The sequence below is a fragment of the Bos mutus genome, chromosome 2 (assembly GCF_027580195.1).
Source record: "Bos mutus isolate GX-2022 chromosome 2, NWIPB_WYAK_1.1, whole genome shotgun sequence".
In the NCBI taxonomy this organism is placed as follows: Eukaryota; Metazoa; Chordata; class Mammalia; order Artiodactyla; family Bovidae; genus Bos; species Bos mutus.
The window spans coordinates 2,346,602-2,368,799 of record NC_091618.1 but is presented as its reverse complement, the minus strand read 5'-3'; the positions used below and the strand labels follow the sequence as shown (position 1 = coordinate 2,368,799).

General features: G+C 55.7%; 1 protein-coding gene and 1 long non-coding RNA gene across 2 annotated transcripts in view; one reads left to right on the top strand and one right to left on the bottom strand.

Annotated features, from left to right (window-relative positions):
• Positions 1-209: 209 nt before the first annotated feature.
• LOC138990534 (uncharacterized) lies at positions 210-2,946 on the bottom strand. The gene is made up of 3 exons (XR_011466671.1): positions 2,229-2,946; positions 1,498-1,610; positions 210-1,049 (listed from the first exon to the last, which is right to left on the bottom strand). It is a non-coding gene; the product is annotated as an uncharacterized lncRNA (long non-coding RNA).
• ALDH4A1 (aldehyde dehydrogenase 4 family member A1) overlaps positions 1,693-22,198 on the top strand; it is a 33,281-nt gene continuing 12,775 nt past the window's right edge. Inside the window, exons 1-5 of the mRNA XM_070382095.1 lie at positions 1,693-1,839; positions 15,472-15,565; positions 16,213-16,305; positions 19,954-20,001; positions 20,731-20,886. Coding sequence (XP_070238196.1) covers positions 1,778-1,839; positions 15,472-15,565; positions 16,213-16,305; positions 19,954-20,001; positions 20,731-20,886 — 453 coding nt within the window. The 5' untranslated portion in view covers positions 1,693-1,777. The remainder of the gene's footprint in view (positions 1,840-15,471; positions 15,566-16,212; positions 16,306-19,953; positions 20,002-20,730; positions 20,887-22,198) is intronic.

Genomic DNA, 22,198 nt, shown 5'->3' with positions numbered 1-22,198 from the left:
ACTCACTGAAAGACTACTGACCCTACCGGAAACCAACCTGTTTACTGTATTGTTGTAAATATCATGCCCTTTATATCCTGTATATTGGCTTCTTTTAAATAAAGTGAAATGTCTTAAAATTGATGCCTTTTTTTTTTTTTTTTTTAATTAAGGATAAAGTGATGGGGGAGGGGCAAAGAGGACACGGGCCACATAAACACTAAAAGTCATTGGCTGATTAGTGATCAAATAGGGAAAATTTACATCACCTCACATCTCACAATAAAATCTTTGGACGTAGTTAAAGCAGGAATTATACAGATTCCATAGAAGGGGAAGAGAGCCAGAGAGATCACAGACTAGAGAACTAGCATAGCCTGGTTTGGAACTGAGGGCCTATTAATCATATTGCCCTCTGAATCTGCAAATTTTCCATTCTCCGATGGAGCAAGCTAACTTGTGCCATCTTATTTAAGTGACTATTATCCGTGGATTTTGGTATCTGCAGGGGCTCTGGGAACCAATCTCCCACCAGAGGAGGACTGAAGTTTGCTTTCCCACTCCCCACTCTTTTGTTTAAATTCTCCAAAATGCCTTAAAGAGTGTGGCCTCCCAGATAAAGAGGAGTAATGATGAAATAATGAGGAAGTTCTAAGGTGGGTATTATTACCCCCATTTTACAGACACAGAACTGAGGCCCAGGAAAGTTACATATTTCGTCAACGTCACAGGGAGAAACCACGATCAGCATCGGAACTCTGACTCCTAAGCAGGTTCTCGGTACACACCGCTGGAGAAAATACAGATACATTAGAAGAGAGCGTTGGGAAAGTTGTTAACAGTACCTCAGGAATAGAACGGGCCCCTAAGATTCCATCCTCAGAACTTCAGAATCTGAGTTGTTAATAAGGTTCATGTGTTCGTGCAAACAGCTTCCCGGAGAGAAAATTCAAATTTTGGTCCGGGGCGCCAAACTAAAGCAGAGGAATAAAACGGATTCCGCGTCCAGAGCTTTTGAAGGGACGTCCGATCGCAGACTGGCTCGGGTTTTATCTTACATTGATCGTAATCTGCAAGGAAGTAGACCGATTTGTCCAAGCGCTCTGCCTTAGGAAGCTGGGTGGCTCCGCTCCAGGTCGGGAGTGGAGGGCGGCTGCGTCCCTACCAGGAGGCTAAAGCCAGGCTGCAGCCCCCGAGGTGAGGCCGGGGGCCGGCCACGACGAGGCCCTCTGCAAGGTGGAAGAGTCTGGCAGCCCCCCCGCCAAGGGCAGCGAGAGCCTCCGGGTAGGGCCTCCAGCGACACCTGACCCGTAGACCCCAGTCCTTCCGCCCCGCCTCACACGTGCCCCATCCCCGCTCTCTCATTGGCTGCTTCTGCCCCTCTAATCCCGGCCTAAGCAGGTTGCAACTTGACCGCCCCTCTGATTGGTCTGGGAGCTCTCATGGCTCACTGTGATTGGTGGATGGAGCTCACGCCCTCCTGCCCCCGACCCCCGACGGAGGGCGACTGGGTCATACCATACAGGAAGAAAGGGGGAAACGCGTACGCTTCGGGGCTTCGCTCTTGGGCTGCTTTGCCTTGCGTCACATGATAGTGTCCTTCGTCAGGCCCTCGGGGTAGAATTCTTCTACTAGCAGGAGGCAAACAGAGGCGTTTAGGCCGGACCCGACTTGGAGGGCGGCCGAGGCGGCAGCCCCCCCCCGCAGCCGGCCGAGATGGTGCGCTCCAGGCGAGGCGGTGCCCTCTGGTGGCTCCAAGCCGGGACGGTCCAGCGAGAGGCCGCGCGGGGATCCCGGGATGCTGCTGCGTTCGGCCGCGCTCTGCCGCGCCCTACTGGCCCGCCGGGGGAGGGCGGCCGGGTGAGTGAGCGCCGGGCAGGCCAAGGGGCGCCTGCTGGCCCCGGGGCCCCGGGAGTCTCTGGGCGCCCCCCGTCCCCGCCCCCGACCCCGAACCGGGCTCCACCCCCGCCCCCGAACTGGGCTCCCTCCGGGCCGGACCCCCGAACCGGGCTCCACCCCCGCCCCCGCACCGGGCTCCCTCCGGGCCGGACCCCCAAACTGGGTTCCACCCCCGCCCCCGCACCGGGCTCCCTCCGGGCCGGACCCCCAAACTGGGTTCCACCCCCGCCCCCGCACCGGGCTCGACCCTCGTCCCCGAACCGGGCTCCCTCCGGGCCGGACCCCCTCCGGGTTTCCCAGAGGCTCCTCTCCGCCGGGGGTCGCTTCCTCTGATGCCGCCCGACACCCACCTCCTGCGATGTGTCCATCTCCCAAAGGTCTTTTATAGCTAAGGGGTCCTGCCCACCGGCGGGTGAGGTGGGGTGGTTCGGTGCCCTCTTGGCTCCCCCACGCTGAGAAAGGAGCCACTTGATCACCTCGTCTTTCTCCGGTGGATAAAGACATTTGCGCGCCGCTAGAGTACAGCCTCCTCCTCTGAGGGCACCTCTCTTTTTTTTTTTTTTTTAAAGCACATTTCGTTTCTCTCCTCCCCACCCTTGGTTTCACATTCAGGACCCTCCCTGGGGTTCCCTCTCTCCTCTGGACTGGCATTTCTGTTTCTCTCTTTTCTCCTTCCCCTTTTTTCAAGTCAAGTGTTGGTCGGAGAAGGCAATGGCAACCCACTCCGGTACTCTTGCCTGGAAAATCCTGTGGACGGAGGAGCCTTGTAGGCTGCAGTCCATGGGGTCGCTAGGAGTCCGACTCGACTGAGCGACTTCACTTTCACTTTTCACTTTCATGCATTGGAGAAGGAAATGGTAACCCACTCCAGTATTTTTGCCTGGAGAATCCCAGGGACGGGGGGGGGGCCTGGTGGGCTGCTGGCTATGGGGTCGCATAGAGTCCGACACGACTGAAGCGACTTAGCAGCAGCAGCGGCAGTTGGTCAGAAAAATGGACTCCTTTCTTCTGATAGGTGGAGTAATATTTGTGGAGTACGTGTGACATGCCAAGCCTGAGTTGCACACTTGGCCTACGTGCCTTATTGTGACGATCTGTAAGTTACGACACATGAAGTGCTTTGGAGCGTGCCTGGCATGGAGGCAGTGCCTGTTGCTGTTGATTATGATCGTCACTGTCACCCGGGTCTAAACTTCACTGGCGGATAGCTGGTATTCCGAAATTCAGACGAAGAAACTGAGGTGTAGTAGTCCGAGTGGAGCTGCCCTGCAAACCCAGATTTGCAGACCCCTCCAGTGTGGAGTGGGATTCCTGGACCTTCGCCCTCTCAGTGACACCTGTCCTCAGAGCCCTCTTCGGCACCCCCTGGGCTTGGTGGAGGAGGTGGGCTGGACACAGATCCTGCCCCAGAGGGGCTCACAGTTGGGTGAGCTGTGCTTCTACGGACCCATGTGTCCACCTCCCTCTCAGAGTGGGCAGCTCTGGCCCCAGTTTGGGCTTTGTTTGCCTAACCCCTAGGACCGATCAGTTACGTCTCCCCTGCTCAGCTGTACCTGTCCCGAGTTAATCAGTGTCCCGAGGAACGGGACGGGGTGCCCTGGGCGCGGATGCGTTTCAGTGCAGCTGTGTGTGCTCTGTGGTGGTGGCTGGGGGAATAGGGAAGAGGACAAGGACGAGGACTCTTTTTCCAAACTGAGGTTGGGGGCCCTGCTCGCTGCATCGTCAGCGCGACCTCATCTGCAGGCCTTTCCCTGCGTTCTGAGACCACCCCTCTCAGACGCTGATGGAAGCCACATAGGTCCACGCGTTTACTGAGTATCTCTGTGGTGTGCTAAACGCTGTAGGGAGGGGCACCCAGGATGGGAGCCTCCCAAGAGTTTTCAGTTTAATGGAAGAAAGCCTTAGACATAAGAAAAAAAAAACAAACTAAAAAGCCCTCTAATGTCTGGTATAAAAACACCTCTATTCTGGGGGAGATGGGGGCTGGGGCGGGGTGGGCGGGTTGGATGGAAAGCTCATAACAGCAGTAGTTATCAAGCAATCAAGTACCATAGGCCTGGCCCTGTGCAGATAAGCCCTGTATTATTACCGTTTTTACTGAGGGGAAACTTATCTGCCTGTTAAAAATGTTGAGACTAAGGGCTACCCTAGTGGCTCAGCAGTTAAAGAATCTGCCTGCCAAAACAGGAGATGTGGGTTCCATCCCTTGGTGGGGAAGATCCCCTGGAGGAGGACATGGCAACCCACTCTACTGTTCTTGCCCCGGAAATCCCAGGGACGGAAGAGCCTGGTGGGCTTACAGTCCATGGGGGTCGCAAAGAGTTGGACATGACTTAGCAACTAAACAACAGCAATAAAATTACCCTCTGTCTGACTCCAGGCTCATGCCTCCTGAGTGGAGAAAAAGCATTTTGCAACCAGATCTGCTGGCTCAGGTTACCTCTTTGGATATAGCAGCTGGCTTGATGCCCCAAGACAGGGTTTCCAACCTCAGCAGTATTAACGTTTGAGTCTGATAATCCTTTGTTGTGCGGGCTGCCTGTGTGTTGTAGAATGTTTAGCAGAGTCCCTGGCGTCTACTCCCTAGATGCCATAGCACCCCCCAGTCATGACAACAAGAAAAGTCTCTAGACATCGCCAAGTGTCACCTGAGGGGCACAGTCGCTCCTGGTTGAGAACCACGGTTCTAGAATAGTTTTGGTGTTTGGCCACTTGTTTAATTGTTTGACAGAAAGGAAATGACAGTCCACTCCAGGACTGTTGCCTGGAAAATCCCATGGACGGAGGAGCCTGGTAGGCTACAGCCCATGGGGTCGCAGAGTCGGAGACGACTGAGCGACTTCGCTTTCTTTCTTTCTTAGCGTATACCTGTGGCATGCCGTGTCTGCATTTATGGAGAAGCAGTTTTAGAACGTTTTTAGTGATAACTCTCGGTGTCCTATACGTGAAATTCTAGTGCTGACAAAAACCGTCTCTTGGGAACCTGGGGTAGGTGATGTTCTGTAGTGTTTCCCTTTTTGCCTGGAGTGCCCGAAATCTCAAAAGTGTTAAACATACTTTTTTTTTTTTAAGTGATTTGTTCAGTCGCCTAGTCATGTCTGACTCTTTGCAACCCCATGGACTGCAGCATGCCAGGCTTCCCTGTCCTTTGCTGTCTCCTGGACATCAGACTCACCTGCATTGAGTCGGTGACGCCATCCAACCATCTTGTCCTCTGTTGCCACCTCCTCCTGCCTTCAGTCTTTCCCAGTGTCAGGGTCTTTTCCAATGTGTCAGCTCCTCGCATCAGGCAGCCAAGTACTGGAGCTTGAGCTTCAGCATCAGTCCTTCCAATGAATATTCAGGACTGATTTCCTTTAGGATGGACTGGTTTGATCTCCTTGCTGTCCAAGGGACTTCTGAAGTGTTGGTCAGTTATTCTCGTTATTTTACAATATTTATTTATCGGGCTGCGTCAGGTCTGAGTTGTGTCGCGCGGGGTCTTTCATCGCAGCTCACGGACTCTCTAGGTGCCGTGTGCTGGTGTAGTTGCTCTGTGGCGTGTGGGGTCTTAGTTTCCTGACCAGGCATTGAACCTTTGACCCGTAGATTGCAAGGCAGATTCTCAACCACTGGACCACCAGGGAAGTCCCTAAACACACTCTTGACTGTGGATTTTCTTTTATTTAATTAGTATGAGTCCACTGTACAAAGTACAGATAAAGCAAGAAAAGCTGATGAAGGTGATCTGGCAGCTCGCCACACAGAGGCGACCACGCTGTTACTTTGACGAGTAGCCTTTTCGAGGCCCAGGAATACATGTGCTTTAGAAAAACAACATAAAAATGGGCTCCTCTGCAGATGCTTTTTTGTAGCTTGCCTCCCTTATATGTCCCCAGGCCCTAGAACTGTGACTGGCACCTGGTCAGCCCTCAGCAAACATTTGGTGAATGAAAGAATGATCATGTGATTCCTTCCTTGTCAACAGAAACTTATCACAACCAGTCTGGGAGACGATCACAATGAACAGCTGGCCTTTACGGATGGGCCAGCGATGGTCACTCAGGGCTACCATTTACTTTTATGCGGATGATTTCATTTAGCTCCTCAGCAACCTGTGATGTAGGTGTTAGGCGTTGTCACTCAGTCGTGTCCAACTCTTGTGTCCAACTCTTTGTGGCCCCATGGACTGTAGCCCGCCAGGCTCCTCTGCCTGTGGGGATGCTCCAGGCAAGAATACTGCAGTGGGTTGCCATGACCCCCACCAGGGGATTTTCCCAACCCAGGAATTGAACCCAGGTCTCCCGAATTGGCAGGCAGGTTCTTTACTGACTGAGCCACCAGGGAAGCCCCGTGATGTACGTGTTACTGTCCCCATCTCACAGACTAAACAACTGAGGCCTGTGCAGTTAAGGAAAACTTGTCCAAGGTGTTAAGCTGGTGAACGCCAGCGCTCCCAACTGACTGCCTTTCTCTCTGCCTTTCTCTCTTTCATTAGCTTTGTCATGGGCGTCCTCTGCAACATCTTTGTTTTTTGTTTTTTTCCTGAATCTTTTGTTTCTGGTTTTGGCTGTGCTGGGTGTTCGTTTGGGACTCTGGCTTTCCTAGCTGTGGGACTCAGGCTTGGTTGCCCTCTGCCATGTGGGGTCTTAGTTCCCTGACCAGGGATGGAACCCAGGTCCGCTGAACTAGAAGGCAAGTTCTTAACCACTGGACCACTAGGGAAGGCTTTGCAAATTCTCTTTGGAAAGAGCCAAGGCACATGTTTCTACTTGTATGTACATTTGATAAATACAAGAATTAAACGGCACCTGGGAACCTTAGAGTAAGTGCCGGGTCCAGCCCCGGTGGATCCAGGGAATTCGAAGCAGGACGGCGTCGGCGAGATCAGGAAACAACTGCTTAATTAAGCGTTAATTAAGGATATAAAGAGTGGTTAAATAAGGATAACTCAGTGAGGAGATTCAGTGGAGAAAAGAGGCTGAATAATTCAGCCAGAAGATGAGAGAAAGAACGACATGGGGAGACCAAGCTTCGGTGAACACGGCCCGCACTTTATTTTCCAAAGTAGTTTTTATACCTTAAGTTGTGCATAGAGGATAATGGGGGAAGGGGTAGAGTCATGCAGTAAGCCAGGCTTTCTTCCTGCAGACTTATCATATGCAAAAGCTTAGGTGATTTGCATCATCCTCTACCCCGGAGGCCTGTTAACATTTTAAGACCCTTTCTTCAGAAAACTTATTTTTCTCTAAGGGTGATTAGTCAGGCGCCACCCTCCAAAAGCATTAGATAAAGTTGCATTCCTATAGGGCAAAGGTGTGGTGGGCTATAACAAGAAGAAGAATTAACTCAAGGGTCCAAGGTTACAAACATTAAAGCTACTACTTACACCAATTATATTAATCAATACACTGCCAGGGACACAGCAGTTAAGGGATATGGAGACTTAGCAGCAAACACTGGCCCAACAAGTGAAAAACCCTTCACCAATACAATTTCTCATCAATCTTTTAACTGCTCAAAGGGATCTGTATTCAGACAGTTTAAGCACCCTTGTCACGCCCAGGAACTTTATTAACTGGAGCTGTAAGTTAACTCTTTTTTTCAGAGAGAGGTGGTGGGGTTCAGCCCCCCGTAAAGTCAGAGGTGTAGGTGAGAGCCCAAAGCAGAAAGTAGGCAGACTCTGGTTTGGGGGGTAGATGCTCGAGGATTTCCAGGGGGACTCCTGAGGCTCGATCTGCCTTTGCGTATGCCGAGCCTCCTTCCTCATGACCTTTGCCACGGGCGGAGCTCCTCACGCTGGCTCCTGGCAATACTCCCTTATATACTCTCGTATCAGACCTCACTGGGTGCCGCGGTCCAGCGATGACTCGAGCCTGGCCCTCCGACGTTAGGGGGCTCGTGGGCTGGAGTTCGCCTGCAGGAATCCTGGTGCCTTTGGCTGCCAATCAGCCTCTCCGCCTGCCTAGTCTTCCTAACTTCAAAACCACCTACGGCTTGTCCCAGCCGCCTGATGCTGTGCCGGCCAGGAGCCTGGTACGTCCCTTTGTTCCCTGGCCGTGCTCTGCCCTTTGGTTTCTCAAGCAGTGCCCAGGTCGGTGCTTCCTGCCTGAGTGTCCTCCTCCGGTGAACCTGTGCTCACTCAGCGCTTGGTGGCCCGGCTGTCCTTGGGCCCAGTGCCCTGCCTGTGAAACGGGAGTGATCCTATCCACAGCCGTGCTGCACCAGGCTCAAAGGATGTGAGTTTGAGCAAACTCCGGAAGACAGTGAAGGACAGGGAAGTCTGGCGTGCTGCAGCCCGTGGGGTCGCAAAGAGTTGTACGTGACTTAGCAATTGAGCAGCAACAAGAAAGCCCGAGGATTAGAGAGGAAGTGACAGATGGCTTGCGGGGGGCCTGGGACCCAGTGTGTTTTCTGTGAATAAATTGAGTAAAGGAATAAGTAGAACCTCCAGTGATTGGAATACTTGGTTCTAAACTTGTGAAGATCCCCACTCAGGCCGCAGTCAGCACCGGCACTCAGACCTGGGGGGACCCGGCTTCTGGTGCCCTGCAGCTGGCTCAGCACACAGCTGGTGCTCAACAGTTGCTGTTGGAGTGGCCCAGCGACAGCCCGGGGTGGGTCCTGGCTCCACCTGTTAGCTGCTGTGTGGCCCTGGGCAGGTTCCTTGACCTCTCTGTGCTGTCTCTTGTCCTCATGTAGAAAAGAAAGATTAATAGTAGCTACCTTGAAAATTGTCCTAGAGAGTAAATGAATTCGTGTGCTAAACCCACTTTGAAGAGTGGCCAGCACTGGGACCTTCCTGGTTGGGGAACTAAGATCCTACATGCTGCATGGCACAGCCGAAAACAGAGCTGAGATGGCAGGGCTGGTAGGCACCTTAGGTCACTCCCACCTCGGGGCGGCCTCTTTCCTGAAGGGAGAAGAGAGGAGGAACCCGTCCCATCAGCTGGCCGAGGGTCTCCACCTTGTTGTCGTCGTTTACTCGCTCAGTCCTGTCTGACTCTTTTGTGACCCCGTGGACTGCAGCCCGCCAGGCTCCTCAGTCCATGGGATTCTCCAGGCCAGAATAATGGAGTGGGTTGCCATGTCCTCCTCCAGGGGATCTTCCCAACCCAGGGATCAAACCCAGGTCTCCCGCATTGAGGCAGATTCTTTACCGTCTGAGCCACCAGGGAAGCCCAAGAGTACTGGAGTGGGTGATCTTCCCAACCCAGGAATCAAACCTGCATTGCAGGCGGAGGGTTCTTTACCACTGAGCCACCAGGGAAGCCCTCTAGGCGCTTCTGCCAGAGCGCATCTCCCAGGCCGCATGCTGTCACTCCGAGAGCTGTGACCACTAGCCGTTACTCTCTGAACCTCAGCTTCCTCCCCCAACCCTGTCCATCAAATGGATGTAGTAATAGTTTGCAGGGTGACGTATCTGTAGGGTGATCACTTAGCACCACACAAGGCATACCATAAATGCTTCAGAAAAGTTCCTTGAAGTTTTCCAGGGCAGCTTATCCTGAGCTTCAGGCACGGCTCTGCACTTTCTCTCAGCTTTCCTCCACCCCCAGCCCCTTATCTCAGTGATTAGGAGGATTGGTCTTATCAGGTCTCAGATAACAGCTGAAAAGCCCAGAAGCTGAAGGAAGGAAGGGCGAATTCCTTTCCAGTCCTCTGCTTGGCCTTGGCTGCCCCACTCCAGCTCCTGGGGACCTGCCTCCAGGAGCCCGGTCCTGGGGGCCTGGTGTCCAGCTGTGTGCTGTTTTCAGGGTGTTCCTTGGATGCTCGCTGCAGTGTAGGAACACAGACAGTCCAAGTCGTGTGATGAGGGGTGTCGTCTGTGAGGTGATCTGATAGGGGCCCCATCCAGGCTGGGCAAGGCTAGTATCCCCTGCAGAGGGGGTGAGGGAAGGGGCGGGAAGGCCAGAATGTCAGGATTGCTGCTGACAGGGTGGGAGGTGGGGTGGGGATGGGAAACGAACCTGGAGGCCTCAGTGGGGATTCGGATTCTTTATTGCAGAAGAAACAAGAAGCCACTGGGTAGTTTTGAGCTGAGCACTTACTTACCCTTTCTCTCTCTGTGTTGATGACGTTTTCATGTTGCTGCTGCTGCTAAGTCGCTTCAGTCGTGTCCGATTCTGTGTGACCCCATAGACGGCAGCCCGCTAGGCTCCCCGATCCCTGGGATTCTCCAGGCAAGAACACTGGAGTGGGTTGCCATTTCCTCCTCCAATGCATGAAAGTGAGAAGTGAAAGTGAAGTCGCTCAGTCGTATCCAACCCTCAGCGACCCCATGGACTGCAGCCTTCCAGGCTCCTCCACCCATGGGATTTTCCAGGCAGGAGTACTGGAGTGGGGCGCCATTGCCTTCTCTGATTTTCATGTTAAAACTATGGAAACTGGTAGCTGCTACCTTTTCAGCTCCTGCCCTGGGTGGGACAGGGGCTGGTTGGGCTTCCGTGGTGGCTCAGCTGGTAAAGAATCCGCCTGCAGTGCAGGAGACCTGGGTTTGATCCCTGGGTTGGGAAGATCCCTTGGACAAGGGAAAGGCTACGCACTCCAGTATTCTTGCCTGGAGAATACTATGGGCTGTATAGTGCCTGGGGTCGCAAAGAGTCGGGCACACGGAGCAACCTTGGCTTTCACAGCCGTTTTCACCTTGTGAGCTCCTGCTCTGGGTGGGCCGTGGGGCTTTGTTCCAGTGGTTTCAAGAGGAGCTTGGAGTCAGTGGAGCTGGAGTGGCTATTGCAGTCGTGCAGGTGGAAGCCTATGGTGCCTTGGACCAGGGTGGAGGCCTGGGGTGACCTGGGTGGAGGCTTGGGGTGACCAGGGTGGAGGCCTGGGGGTGGCCTGGGAGCCCAGGCGCCTCCACTTCCCGTCAGTTTTCCCCTTTGTACACTTCAGAGCTCAACATTCCCTGCTGCAGGAGATGTTTTGGTCTTGCAGCCTTTTTAGCTCAGATCCTAAAAGGATGGGTGAGTCATCCCATGCAGAGGGTGGGTCAGGGTAGCTGGGGTCTCAGACTCAGGCGGTGAAGTCACCAGGTGAGAAGCGGCACCCCAGGTGGTTAGGGGAAACTGAGTCAAATCCTGACTCTGCCTTATGTTTCTTTCCTGAAGCGGGAGGGCTGAGAGCTGCTCTAAGATGGTCGGGATGGACTCGCCTTTGCATCCCAGAGCCAGGCACCTGCCAGGTGTGATGAACACGTGGGTGGGTGAGACCTTTGACCTCATCTGAGCTATCTCTGCATTCTTGCCTTGTGGGAAAGGTGTATGCTGACGGCATGAATGAGTGAGTAAGTGAGGAACACAGTCTTGCCTGGAAGGGCCTTGCAGATCCTCATAAAAGCCCCAGCTCCTACAAGTGCTTCATTCTGCCTTCCCCTGAGCCAGTGGAAGGGTGCTCGTGTTATCCCTAAGGGCCCGTGAGCCAAGGGGAAAAAAAAAAGGCTTGTCAGGCATTCCTAGATTATTTTTGGCTCTTAGTTGACTCAGGCTCTGAGGCTGATCTTTGAACTAATGTCTGGTCCCTCCGTTACATTCAGACAGATGGACAGTCCAGTGGACAGTGGGGCCAGGGCCTGGACACTTTCCAAACAGCCAGCCAGCCACGTAGGCATGTGATCCTGAGGTCACAGTGGCCCTCTGCCCTGGGGAAGACTTGCCCCGCTTCTGATGTGGCCTGGGGTGGGAGAGCGGGGAGGGAACCATGCTGGTAGCCCCGGGTGGGACCCAGGGCTGCATTTATTCCAGCAGTGTTTGCTGAGCCCCTGGACGCCTTGGGAGGGTCTGGGAACCAGTTTGCCTTAGAAAGCCTGGCCTGGTGGAGTAAGCATTCTGGAAGACCTTTGCAGTTTCTTAGGAAAACCTAAGAGCAAGACGAGTGAGCAAGGCTTGTCATCCTCACAGTGACCCTGCAGGGAGCATGGGTCCCCCGTTCTTCGGATGAGGAAACAGAGGCCTGCCGCGTTTTTACAGTGCAGTGTGGGAATGCAGTGAGGTCTCCAGCAGGTGTGGGGTTCGCCCAAGATGTCTGCTTCCCGTGGAGCCTGTGCTTTTCGCACCGGCCAGGCCCTGGGCTCCAGAGAGGGCTTGGGCTGCCCACCTCCTGGCGCCCGGTCCAGCGTGCGGCGGCGCTCTCCTGGCTTGAGGGGGACAAGGTGGTGGCTGAGTCACTGCTACTGCTGAGTGCCCGGTGGCTCAGCTGGTGAAGAATCCGCCTGCAGTGCAGGAGACCCCGGTTCCATTCCTGGGTCGGGAAGATCCCCTGGAGGAGGGAAAGGCTACCCACTCCAGTATTCTGGCCTGGAGAATCCCATGGACAGAGGAGCCTGGTGGGCTACAGTCCACGGGGTCACAAAGAGTCAGACACAGCTGATAGACTAACACACAGACACTGCTACTCAGGCCCAGAGAGAGGCATCTGGAACCTTCCAGATGGTGGAGGGTGGGGAAGGGGGAAGACAGTGCCCTCCTCTTTCCTGCCAGGATGTTGAGGCCTGTGGCTGCTGGAGTTTTCCGGCCTCTGCAGTCTTCCCCACCGTAGCAGTGGATTTTCCTTCGTTGCGCAGACCTGAAGCTCTGCACCGGTCTCTCTTCAGATCTGTAGGGCGACCCCAGGAGATGCAGGTCCCCCTGTGACACTGAGGACGCGGGCACCAGGCCGCACAGCTCACCAGAGGCCCAGCTGGCCCCGCGTTGCGTTTCTTCCTGTGTTGGGGCAGGGTGGGGCCTGAGGAATGCTCGCTTCCTTGGGTGTGGTGGGTGCAGCTGGGGCTCACGGGGAGGAGAGGGAGGAGAAAGCCCCAGAGCTCATGGGCGGGTGGGGGTGGGGTCCTAGGAGACCGGCCCTCCCCCCACCCCCCCAACCTCCACTGCACAGGCCCCCTCTTGCTCTTCCTGACTTGTCCTCCCTGCTCTGGGCCTTTGCTCTTCCCCCTGCCTGGAACACTCTTCCCAGCTCTTCTCAGACCTCCTCCAGGTGGCCGGCAGAGGTCACCTCCTCCGTGAGGCCCTCCCTGACCACCCCAGCTGAAGTAGCCCCGCCCTCCTCCCTCCTTAGTTATGTTCTTGTCCTTTCAGTCTTGGGCTTCCCTGGTGGCTCAGACTGTAAAGAATCTGCCCACCACGCAGGAGACCTGGGTTTGATCCCCACCCAGGGGATCAAGATCCCCTGGAGAAGGGCATGGTGACCCCCTCCAGTATTCTTGCCTGGAGAATCCCGTGGACAGAGGAGCCTGGCGGGCTGCAGTCCACGGGGTCACAAGAGTCGGACGTGACTGAGCGACCGACACTCGCTTTTTCAGTCACAGTTGTGTTTCTTCTTTTTTTTAATTTTTATTCTTACTTTGGCTGCACCCCGAGGCGGCACGTGGAGTCTTGGTTCTCCAAGCCCGGACTGAAGCCGCGCCCTCTGCCGTGGGAGCTTAGAGTCTTAGCCACTGGGCCTCCAGGGAAGCCCGAGTGTTCCCTTCTTGCCCGGGTCCCGCACTGGAGGCCGGCTGCGTGCAGTCACAGGGTCACTGTCTCGGTCACTGCTGTCCCTCCAGATGAGCAAGCTGCCTTGCAGCCTGGTGGGGTCAGCGGCGACCTGCGCGTACAGCCTAGTGTGATGTCCTTCCTTTAGGCCTCCAGGCCGGGTGTCTGAGCCCAGAGCCCTTCTCAGTGAGAAAGGTAAAAAAGTGCCCGACATTCACAGCCAGACTGTTTGGTTCTCTCGTGCGTAAGCCCTCAGCTTCAGATGCCCTCCCCAGGGGCTGTGATGAGGTGGGCGGGCCAGGCTGCTTCAGACTGCCCAGCAGAGGTCTCTGTGCCCCCCACCCCCGATACCAGGCAGTGCCCGCTTGCCCAGGGAGGAGCTGCTGCCTCTCACCCCACCATGGAATTGCTGCACTTGCTGACCAGAGCCAGCCCCCGCGTCCTTATCCCTCCCCAAATCAGCTGCCGTCACCCCAGTCCTGAAACGGGCTCCCCCTCACACCCCACCCCCGGAGGCCTGCGGTCCCTGCGGTGTGCGTGACCGGGAACCAACTGGTCCACCTGCAGGCGTGTTCCTCCCAGGCTCTGCCCATGGGGCGTTGACCGGAGGGAGACAGAGCTGGGTTTTTCTGGACTTGAACCTAAGTTTCTCTTGATCTTGGCCTTGAACGAGTCCCCTTCCATTTAGGACCTAAATCACCGTATTTCTGTCGCAGGCCGCCGGTGAGGCCCTTCCGGCGCCACCATGGTTTTACCAAAGCTGATGCTCCCTGTGTGTCCTCCAGGGCCTTTGTCATCGCTCTTGCCCTCGTTTACAGCTGGGGAAACTGAGGCCTGGAGGGGAAGGCCTACTGCTGAGGTTCCTCCAGCGCTGGAATGATGGACTCTTTTTGGAAAATTTTAAGGCTGCATTTATTAACAAGTGTTTTCATTTAAGTGTGTGTTATTTTGTATAACGTTTTGTATATGTATTTTATATATATTTTTTTCATCTAAGTATGTTATATAAAATGGTATTTTTTATATACCATTTTCACCAATATAAGATTATATATACCCATTTTTTAATATTCTCTTCCATTATGATTTACCAGAGATTACTAAATATAGTTTCCCATGCTGCATAGTAAGACCTTGTTTATCCATTCTATAGGTAATAGCTTGGACTTACCTGGTGGCTCAGTGGTAGAGAATCCTCCTGCCTCTGCAGGAGATGCTAGGTCAATCCCTGGGTGGGGAAGATGCCCTGGAGGAGGAAATGGCACCCCACTCCAGTATTCTTGTCTGGAAAACTCCATGGCTAGAGGAGGCTGGTGGGCTGCGGTCCACAGGGTCACAAAGAGTCAGACACGACTGGATGACTGAGCACGCACACGTGGCAGCTTCCATCTGCTGACCCGGCTCCCTCTTCAGCCCTCCCCCAGCCCCCTGTCCCAGTCCATGAAGGGGGTGACCGACCCACCCTGGGGCCCCCAAACACATTAGGGATGGCACCACTGGTGGTCACCGATCAGTGAGGTCATGGGGTCAAGAGTGAATAGGGTCCCCAGAACAAGGAGTCCTTGGCATTCAGTCCCCAGGAATCAGACCCTGAACGCCCACAGCAGCCCTCCCTGCGGCTGTGAGCCGAGCTCAGGGCACCCCTCCGAGTTCACGGCCCTCCCCTTGGGTGTTCTTGCCCACCCGGAACTCACGTCCTTGTGCCAAGGAGCTCTCAGCTGGTTCCCATCCGGATGAGACTGAGCTGTGGTATGTGCTGACTTTGCTACTTAGAGAAAGGAGTAACTTGGGTCTGTTTGGGAGAAAGTCCACCTTGTGGGGAAGTGGAGATTAAGCCTGCTTTATGTGAAAAACACCCAGGCATGGTTCTGTACCTGTGAATTCCAACTTCAAGCAACCGTGTGAGTCTCTGTGGCGATTCTCATTTAGGAGATGGAGACATAGGCTCGGAGGAGGCAGGTCAGGTGTCTGAGGACTCACAGTAGCAGGACCTGGGCTTGAACTTTGGTTTTGGACTCCAAGGCCGGTTCTCATCCCCCAGTTCTATAATGGGTTTGCATTTCAAGATTCTGGGCAGCCCAGGTCCCCCTGAAGGTGACGGGGTGCCGGGGCTGGCGCTGCTGACCTGCGCGCCTCTGTTCCCCGCCAGGCTGTGTCGGAGGTGCATCTCCTCCCTCCAGGTGGCCAACGAGCCTGTGCTGGTGTTCACGCAGGGCAGTCCTGAGCGAGATGCGCTGCAGAAGGTAATGGGGACAGTGAGGGGCACCCAGTAGTGCCTGGAGGGCTTGGTGGAGACAGCCTTCAGCAGCTCCCACGAGACCTGTCTGCGCCCGCAGCCACCCACCCCCTCGTGCCCCTGCCCCCAGCCCTGGGAGCACCCGGGAATCGGCAGAGCCGTGCGCTGGGGACGGGGGTACCTGGGAGCGGCAGGGTGGCCACCTGGGCCTCTTTGGGGTCCCAGGTCAGGGGTCATGAGTCTGCAGATAGTTTGTGCTTGGAAACATCCTCGGAGAATCCCCTGGACTGTGGTTAGGACGTGCTTTCACTGCTGAAGGTGGGGTTCCGTCCCTGGTTGGGTAAGATCCCACCAGCCACACAGCACAGCCAAAAGAGTTTCTCCCCTTAATAAGAGGGTTTTAAAATTGTGAGATTTCACGTAAATTTCAGACCCAGTTTTTAAAATCTCCTCTCTAATGGGACAAGCTGGCAACACCGGCCTTGGCTTGTCGCAGGCCAGGAGATAACGGGGCGGGGCCGATCGGGAGGATGTGTCTCTGCCCCCGGACCCCCCTCCCTTCTCTCCGGGGCTGCTTTGCAGACCCTGCCTCGGGGTTTTGGTGGGCAGCAGGAGGGAAGGAAGGGCTCGCATGGCCTCTTGTCCTCTCCCCAGGCCCTGAAGGAGCTGAAGGGCCGGACGGAGGCCATCCCGTGCGTGGTGGGGGACGAGGAGGTCTGGACCTCGGATGTGCGGTACCAGGCGTCGGTAAGTCCAGCGGGCCTTGGGGCTTGGCCGCTCCCCGGAATCCCAGGGCACATAAACACGCTCTTCGGGGGTTCTGCCTCCACAGGGGCTTCGAGTCCACTGCGGGCTTTTGAATTCCGAGGACAGGTGGAAAACTTCCAAAGGCAACCTTGGGGGACACTCATAAAAGGTGCCGGCATCACGCCTGCCATGGGGAGGTTAGAAACAGCAAGTGCCCCCAGCTTCGCCTTTGCTTTACAAAGCTGACCCCCTAACCACCTAGAGAGCAGGAAGCAAGGGCACAGTCAGAATCAAAGCAGATCCTGCCCTTCACAGACACACACTACGCTATATACTCTCTACACAAAGACACACACTGCTCTCTACACAACAGACACACACTGCTCTATACACAACACACTCTCTACACAACAGACACGCTGCTCTTTACACAACAGGCACACGCTACTCTCTACAACAGGCATACGCTACTATATATACAACAGGTAAGCAACAAGGATTCACCGTATCACACGGAACAATATTCAGCATCTTGTAATAAACTGTAATGGAAAATAATCTGAAAATGTATATGTATATTCAGTTACATATACATATATATTTAACTGAATCACTGTGCTATACACCTGAAACAGTATACTTGAATAAAAGAGAAGATATTCTTCCAAAGAAAGGCAGTCACCAAAGCCCTGCTGTGTTTTGGGAACCAGTGGTCTAAGTGACCATGAGCTCAGCAGAGGTGAGCTCTCTGGGCGTGGCAAGTGGCGCTTCCTTCTGGAAGGCCTCCTGGTGGAGCCCAGGCTCCATCTGCAGACACAGCTGTGAGGCCCTGGCCCCTTTGCGCAAACTTCTGCAGTCCCTGCCACTCCCCTGGAGGCTGGAAGAGCAGGAGGTTAGCCGCCCATTTTACAGATCGGGAAAGGCTCCGAGGTGTCAGTGGCCCCCCTGGGGTGGCACAGTTAGACATGGAACAGGGATGAGGGATCCAGGTTCCCCGGAACCATAGTCCCTTGATTTGACTCACTTTTTATTAAAAACCTTTGGCCATGCCTGTACAGCATGCAGGATCTTGTTTCCCCGACCAGGGATCGAGCCTATGTCCCCTGCAGTGGAGCGCAGAGTCTTATCCAGTGGACTGCCGTCGGAACCCCTTGATTTCGATTCATGTGAATCCATTCACACCCTGACTGTTTCTAAAGGGGCTTTAGAAGCAGCGTGCTAATTAACATACGGCAGCAAGATAGTCTTCTTGCTCTGACCTGATGGCCACAACGTTGTGAAGCCTTGGGTCCTTGCTGGAGATGGCCACAAACTTACTTTTAGGCCTCCTGGTTTGTAGGGGAGAGGAGACCACATCACTGACCCTAGCCAGAATGTTCCTGAGATACATCCCACCTGTGTAGTTGGAGGAACGCAGCCATTCCTGGGGCTGGGCCTGGAGAGAAAGTTCTTGTGGAGGAGTCAGAAGGACGCAGTGATGTGACAAGCAGCATCCCCACGAGCATCCTCATCTCCCACACAGATGTTCCGTGGGGCTGCTTCTCGCCCACTGGCGTCTGGGTGCGATATCAAAGCCCATCGCCCAAGGATGCCCACAGGTCACCCTGCAGGCCCCACGTCCACTGCTGGGCTGGGCTTTCCATCTGGAGCTCCTGCTGCAAGTCAGCCACTGGGAGCTTCATCTCCGAAACCTAAAGACGGGGCCATTTCATGTATAAATCCCAACATCCAGCTTCTGTTGGGAGAAGGAAGGTGTGGCCACACGAGCGGCCCCCCGTGAGCCCCTGTGCGGGTCCGGCCGCCAGCGCCCCGGTCCCTACAGCCCCAGCCCTCTCCGCTCAGCCCTCTCTCCTCTCTGGGCCGTGCAGGCCTCTCGGAGCCCCGGCCGGAGCCGGAGCGGGTCTGCATATCCCTCCAGCACCCTCCTTCAGCCTTCCTCTCAGCGGGGATTTTGCTAGAAATGGGGCCGCGATAGACAGCCTGTTCTCCCTAACAAGTCCCTGGGCTTGATGGTTAAGAAATAGCATCCGCACTTGTGCCCCCAGCTGTCCGTCTGTTCAAGGGCGAGAGTGACACCCTGGTGGCAGCTGGGATCTTGCCCAGGATTCACGGCTGAATGGAGGTCTGCATCCGCCTAAGGGTGAACCCTGGGTCGACTTCAACTGCAGGCAGAGGCCCCATTCCAGTCTTTTTATCCCTTGTCACGGCAGGGACAGTTGTAGCCCAGAAAGGCTTAGAGCAAACAGCCAGCTTGGCTACGCGCAGAAGTGGAATGTGTGTTTGTGTGAGCGCACGTGTGTCTGCGTTCTGATGTCAGGGCTGTACGTGGGGTTTCCAGCTTTGTGCGGCGCAACCAGTTGCAAAGTAAGTGCCACGGCGCGTAAATGAAGCAATTTACTCCTTGGCATTATTAGCGAGAAACCTTTTTAAAGTTGGAAGACAATTTCCAAAAGGGTGACTTTAGCTCTTTCTAGCGGGGCGGGGGGGGGTACTTATGGGGCTTCCCTGATGGCTCAGATTAGGTAAAGAATCTGCCTGCAGGGCAAGAGACCCAGGTTCGATCCCTAGGTCGGGAAGATCCCCTGGGGAAGAGAACGGCTGCCCACTCCAGGATTCTTGGGTGGAGAACTCCACGGACAGAGGAGCCTGGTGGGCTACAGTCCATGGGGTCACAAAGAGTCAGGAGGTACTTATAAATCATGATAATAAAACCCATTCATCCATCCAAGTGCCCTCAGCCCACACCCAGGGGGGCTGGCTGCCGGGACACAGATGAACACAGTAGATGGCTCTGTCCTCACGGAGCCGACATTGGGGAGAGTGAGGTTGGGTACGTGTCAGCAGAGAGACAAACGAGAGATTTCCAGATGTGAGAGGAGCTGTGGAAAGCGCAGGTGAGGGCTGGGGATGTGAAGGCCACTTACGGTGGGGCGGTCCACGGGCCTCTGAGGTGGCATCTGAGTTGAACCGCGGGGATGAGATGGGCTGGGGACTTACTGCCAGCTGAGGGGTCACAGGTGCAGAGTCAGGAGGAGGCTGGGGGAGCTGCAGAGCAGGGAGGAAGCTGGTGGGGTCGGAGCATTCGGTGCGATTCTTGTTGGCTGTGGTTCAGAGCCTCTTCCAAGAGCCTGGGGAACGAACCATTGGAGAGGGTGAAGGAGGGTGAGAAAAAGCCCATGGCTCATTAGAATGCTTCCTGATTTTAGGCTGGTGGAGGGGTTAAGAGTGTGGGCTTGGCAGAAGTGAGTTCAGACAGAGATGTTTGGAGGGCCAGGTGCCCATGGGCAGCTGGGGAGCTGGGATGGGAAGGTGGGTAGGGGGCTATGATGAGGAGTCTGCAGCAGGTGGGTGTCCAGGGAGGCCAGGGAAGGTCTTGTGTAGGACCCCACGGGAACACTTGGAACAAAGCCCTAAGGATTCCACATGAGGCTCAGTGGGCATCCGAGGGGCGTGTGTGTGGGGGGTGGTCTGCCCAAATCTGTGAGCTCCTCATTTGCCCCCACGCAACTCCTGGGGATTGGAGCGGGGAGAGCGAGCGTGTGGAGGACTCTGGCCTGGCAGCAAGCTCTGAGCCCGGCTCCGTCCCCACCCGCCTGGGGAGGGCTCCTCCCTCGTGGACATCAGCCTCACCCTGCTCTCTCCTTGCAGCCCTTCAACCATGGACACAAGGTGGCCAAGTTTTGCTACGCAGACAAGGTGAGTCCCTGGCGGCCTGCCTGGTGAGTTGACCTCTGCTGCCGTGGGGGTGGAGGTCAGTTACGGCCTCCCTCTCGGGCCATGGTTGGGGTAGGAGGGCTGGCACTGAGGGTGTCCCTGGGCAGGTGTCTTTGGCCAGGCCAGGTGTGCCAGGGCTCACGTGGGCCTAATGAGAGCTGCCTGGGCCAGGGCTGGGGCATGCCCTGATTGGGGGAGGGGATTCTGGAAGGCTGAGCCTGGGAAACGGGAGGCATCGCGGAGAGAAAGGGGCAGAGACCTGGCATCAGGGAAGGCCAGCGAGGGCGCGGGGTCGAGGCACTGGCGTCACGTGCCGATGAGGGCGGTTGGCAGCTGGGATGCCAGCAGGGGCCTGTCTCTGGCTGCAGCTCTGGCCCGACAAGGACGAGGTCAGGTCCTGACCTCATGGGCTGCAGGCCCTGAACCGCGGGTTTGGGAGTACCAGGCTCCGGGAGCTGGGGGAGGCCATGAGGGGAAATGGAGCGAGTCCTTGGCATGGGACCCACTGGTAGGCGCCTTGGGCTCCTCCTGACTGGAGGGGGGCAGGCTCCGAGCCTGGGGCAGCCCAGCTGGCTGTGGGACCCAGCATATGCCACTGTCAGGGGGAGGGAGATAGGGGTCCTCCCTGGGTGGATAGTGATCTCTCCGGATCGCTCCTCTTGCTCCCTTGCTGCCATGGGAGGAAGCCCCCAACCTCTCCCTCTTCATCAGGCCCTGCTCCACAGAGCCATCGGGGCCGCCTTGGCTGCCAGGAAGGAGTGGGACCTGAAGCCTGTGGCGGACCGGGCGCAAGTCTTCCTGAAGGCAGCCGACCTGCTGAGCGGGCCACGCAGGGCCGAGGTCCTGGCCAAGACCATGGTGGGGCAGGTGAGGCACCCGCGGGGCTGTGGGGGCTGTGGGGGTCGCACCTCGTCCAGTTCGGCAGACATTGCTGCATGGGTCACCAGGACCCACCAGGCCTAGGAAAGAGGACAGTTCAGTTCAGGCGCTCAGTCGTGTCCAACTCTTTGCGACCCTGTGGACTGCAGCACGCCAGGCCTCCCTGTCCATCACCAACTCCTGGAGCTTGCTCAGAACTCATGTCCATTGAGTCAGTGATGCCATCCAACCATCTCATCCTCTGTCGTCCCCTTTTCCTGCCTTCAATCTTTCCCAGCATCAGGGTCTTTTCCAGTGAGTCAGTTCTTTGCATCAGGTGTCCAGAGTATTGGAGTTTCAGCTTCAGCATCAGTCCTTCCAATGAACACCCAGGACTGATCTCCTTTGGGATGGACTGCTTGGATCTCCTTGCAGTCCAAGGGACTCAAGAGTCTTCTCCAACACCACAGTTCAAAGGCATCAATTCTTCAGCGCTCAGCTTTCTTTATGGTCCAACTCTCACATCCATACATGACCACTGGAAAAGCCATAGCCTTGACAGACCCATATATATTACAGGCCAGGTGACTTGGACTACGCTTGCATGCCCTCCTCTGTAAGCAGCCCCTCGTGTCCATCTGTCCCTGCCCTGGGCCAGGCCCTCGTGCTTTGCCTGGACTGACAGTGGCCCCACACAGCCCTCCAGGCTCTCTCAGGCCCCTGCAGGCCTCACAGCGGTCTCTGTGACACCCCCCGCAGGTCACTCCAGGCATATGAACCACCGAGCTCTCGCTGTCTGGCTGCAAGTCATGTCCCAAGTCCTGAGCCCGGCCCCCACGGCCCTTCCATCCCCACCTCTGTCCAGCTGGCTAGCTGCTGTGCCCTTTCCTGCCAGACCATCCCACCCACGACATCACCAGTCTGGACCTAGCCAGGCTCCTGGACACCACAGACATCCCGACCCCAGTCTCTGGCCTAGGTCCCCCGGCTAGAATGCTCCCTGTCCTCTCTGCCCTGTGAACTTTTTTTTTTAGTTGGCTGTGCTGGGTCTTGTTGCCGCACGGGCTTTTTCTCCAGTTGCAGCGATCAGGGGCTACTCTCTCATTGTGGGATGCAGGCTTCCCATTGCAGTGGCTTCTCTTGTTCTGCACAGGCTCGGGGCCATGGGCTCAGTAGTTGGGGCGCCTGGGCTCCAGAGCACAGGCTCAGTCATCGTGGCTCACGGGCTTAGTTGCTCCGAGGCATGTGGGATCTTCCGGGACAAGGGCTCGAACCCGTGTCTCCTGCATTGGCAGGCGGATTCTTTACCACTGAGCCGCCA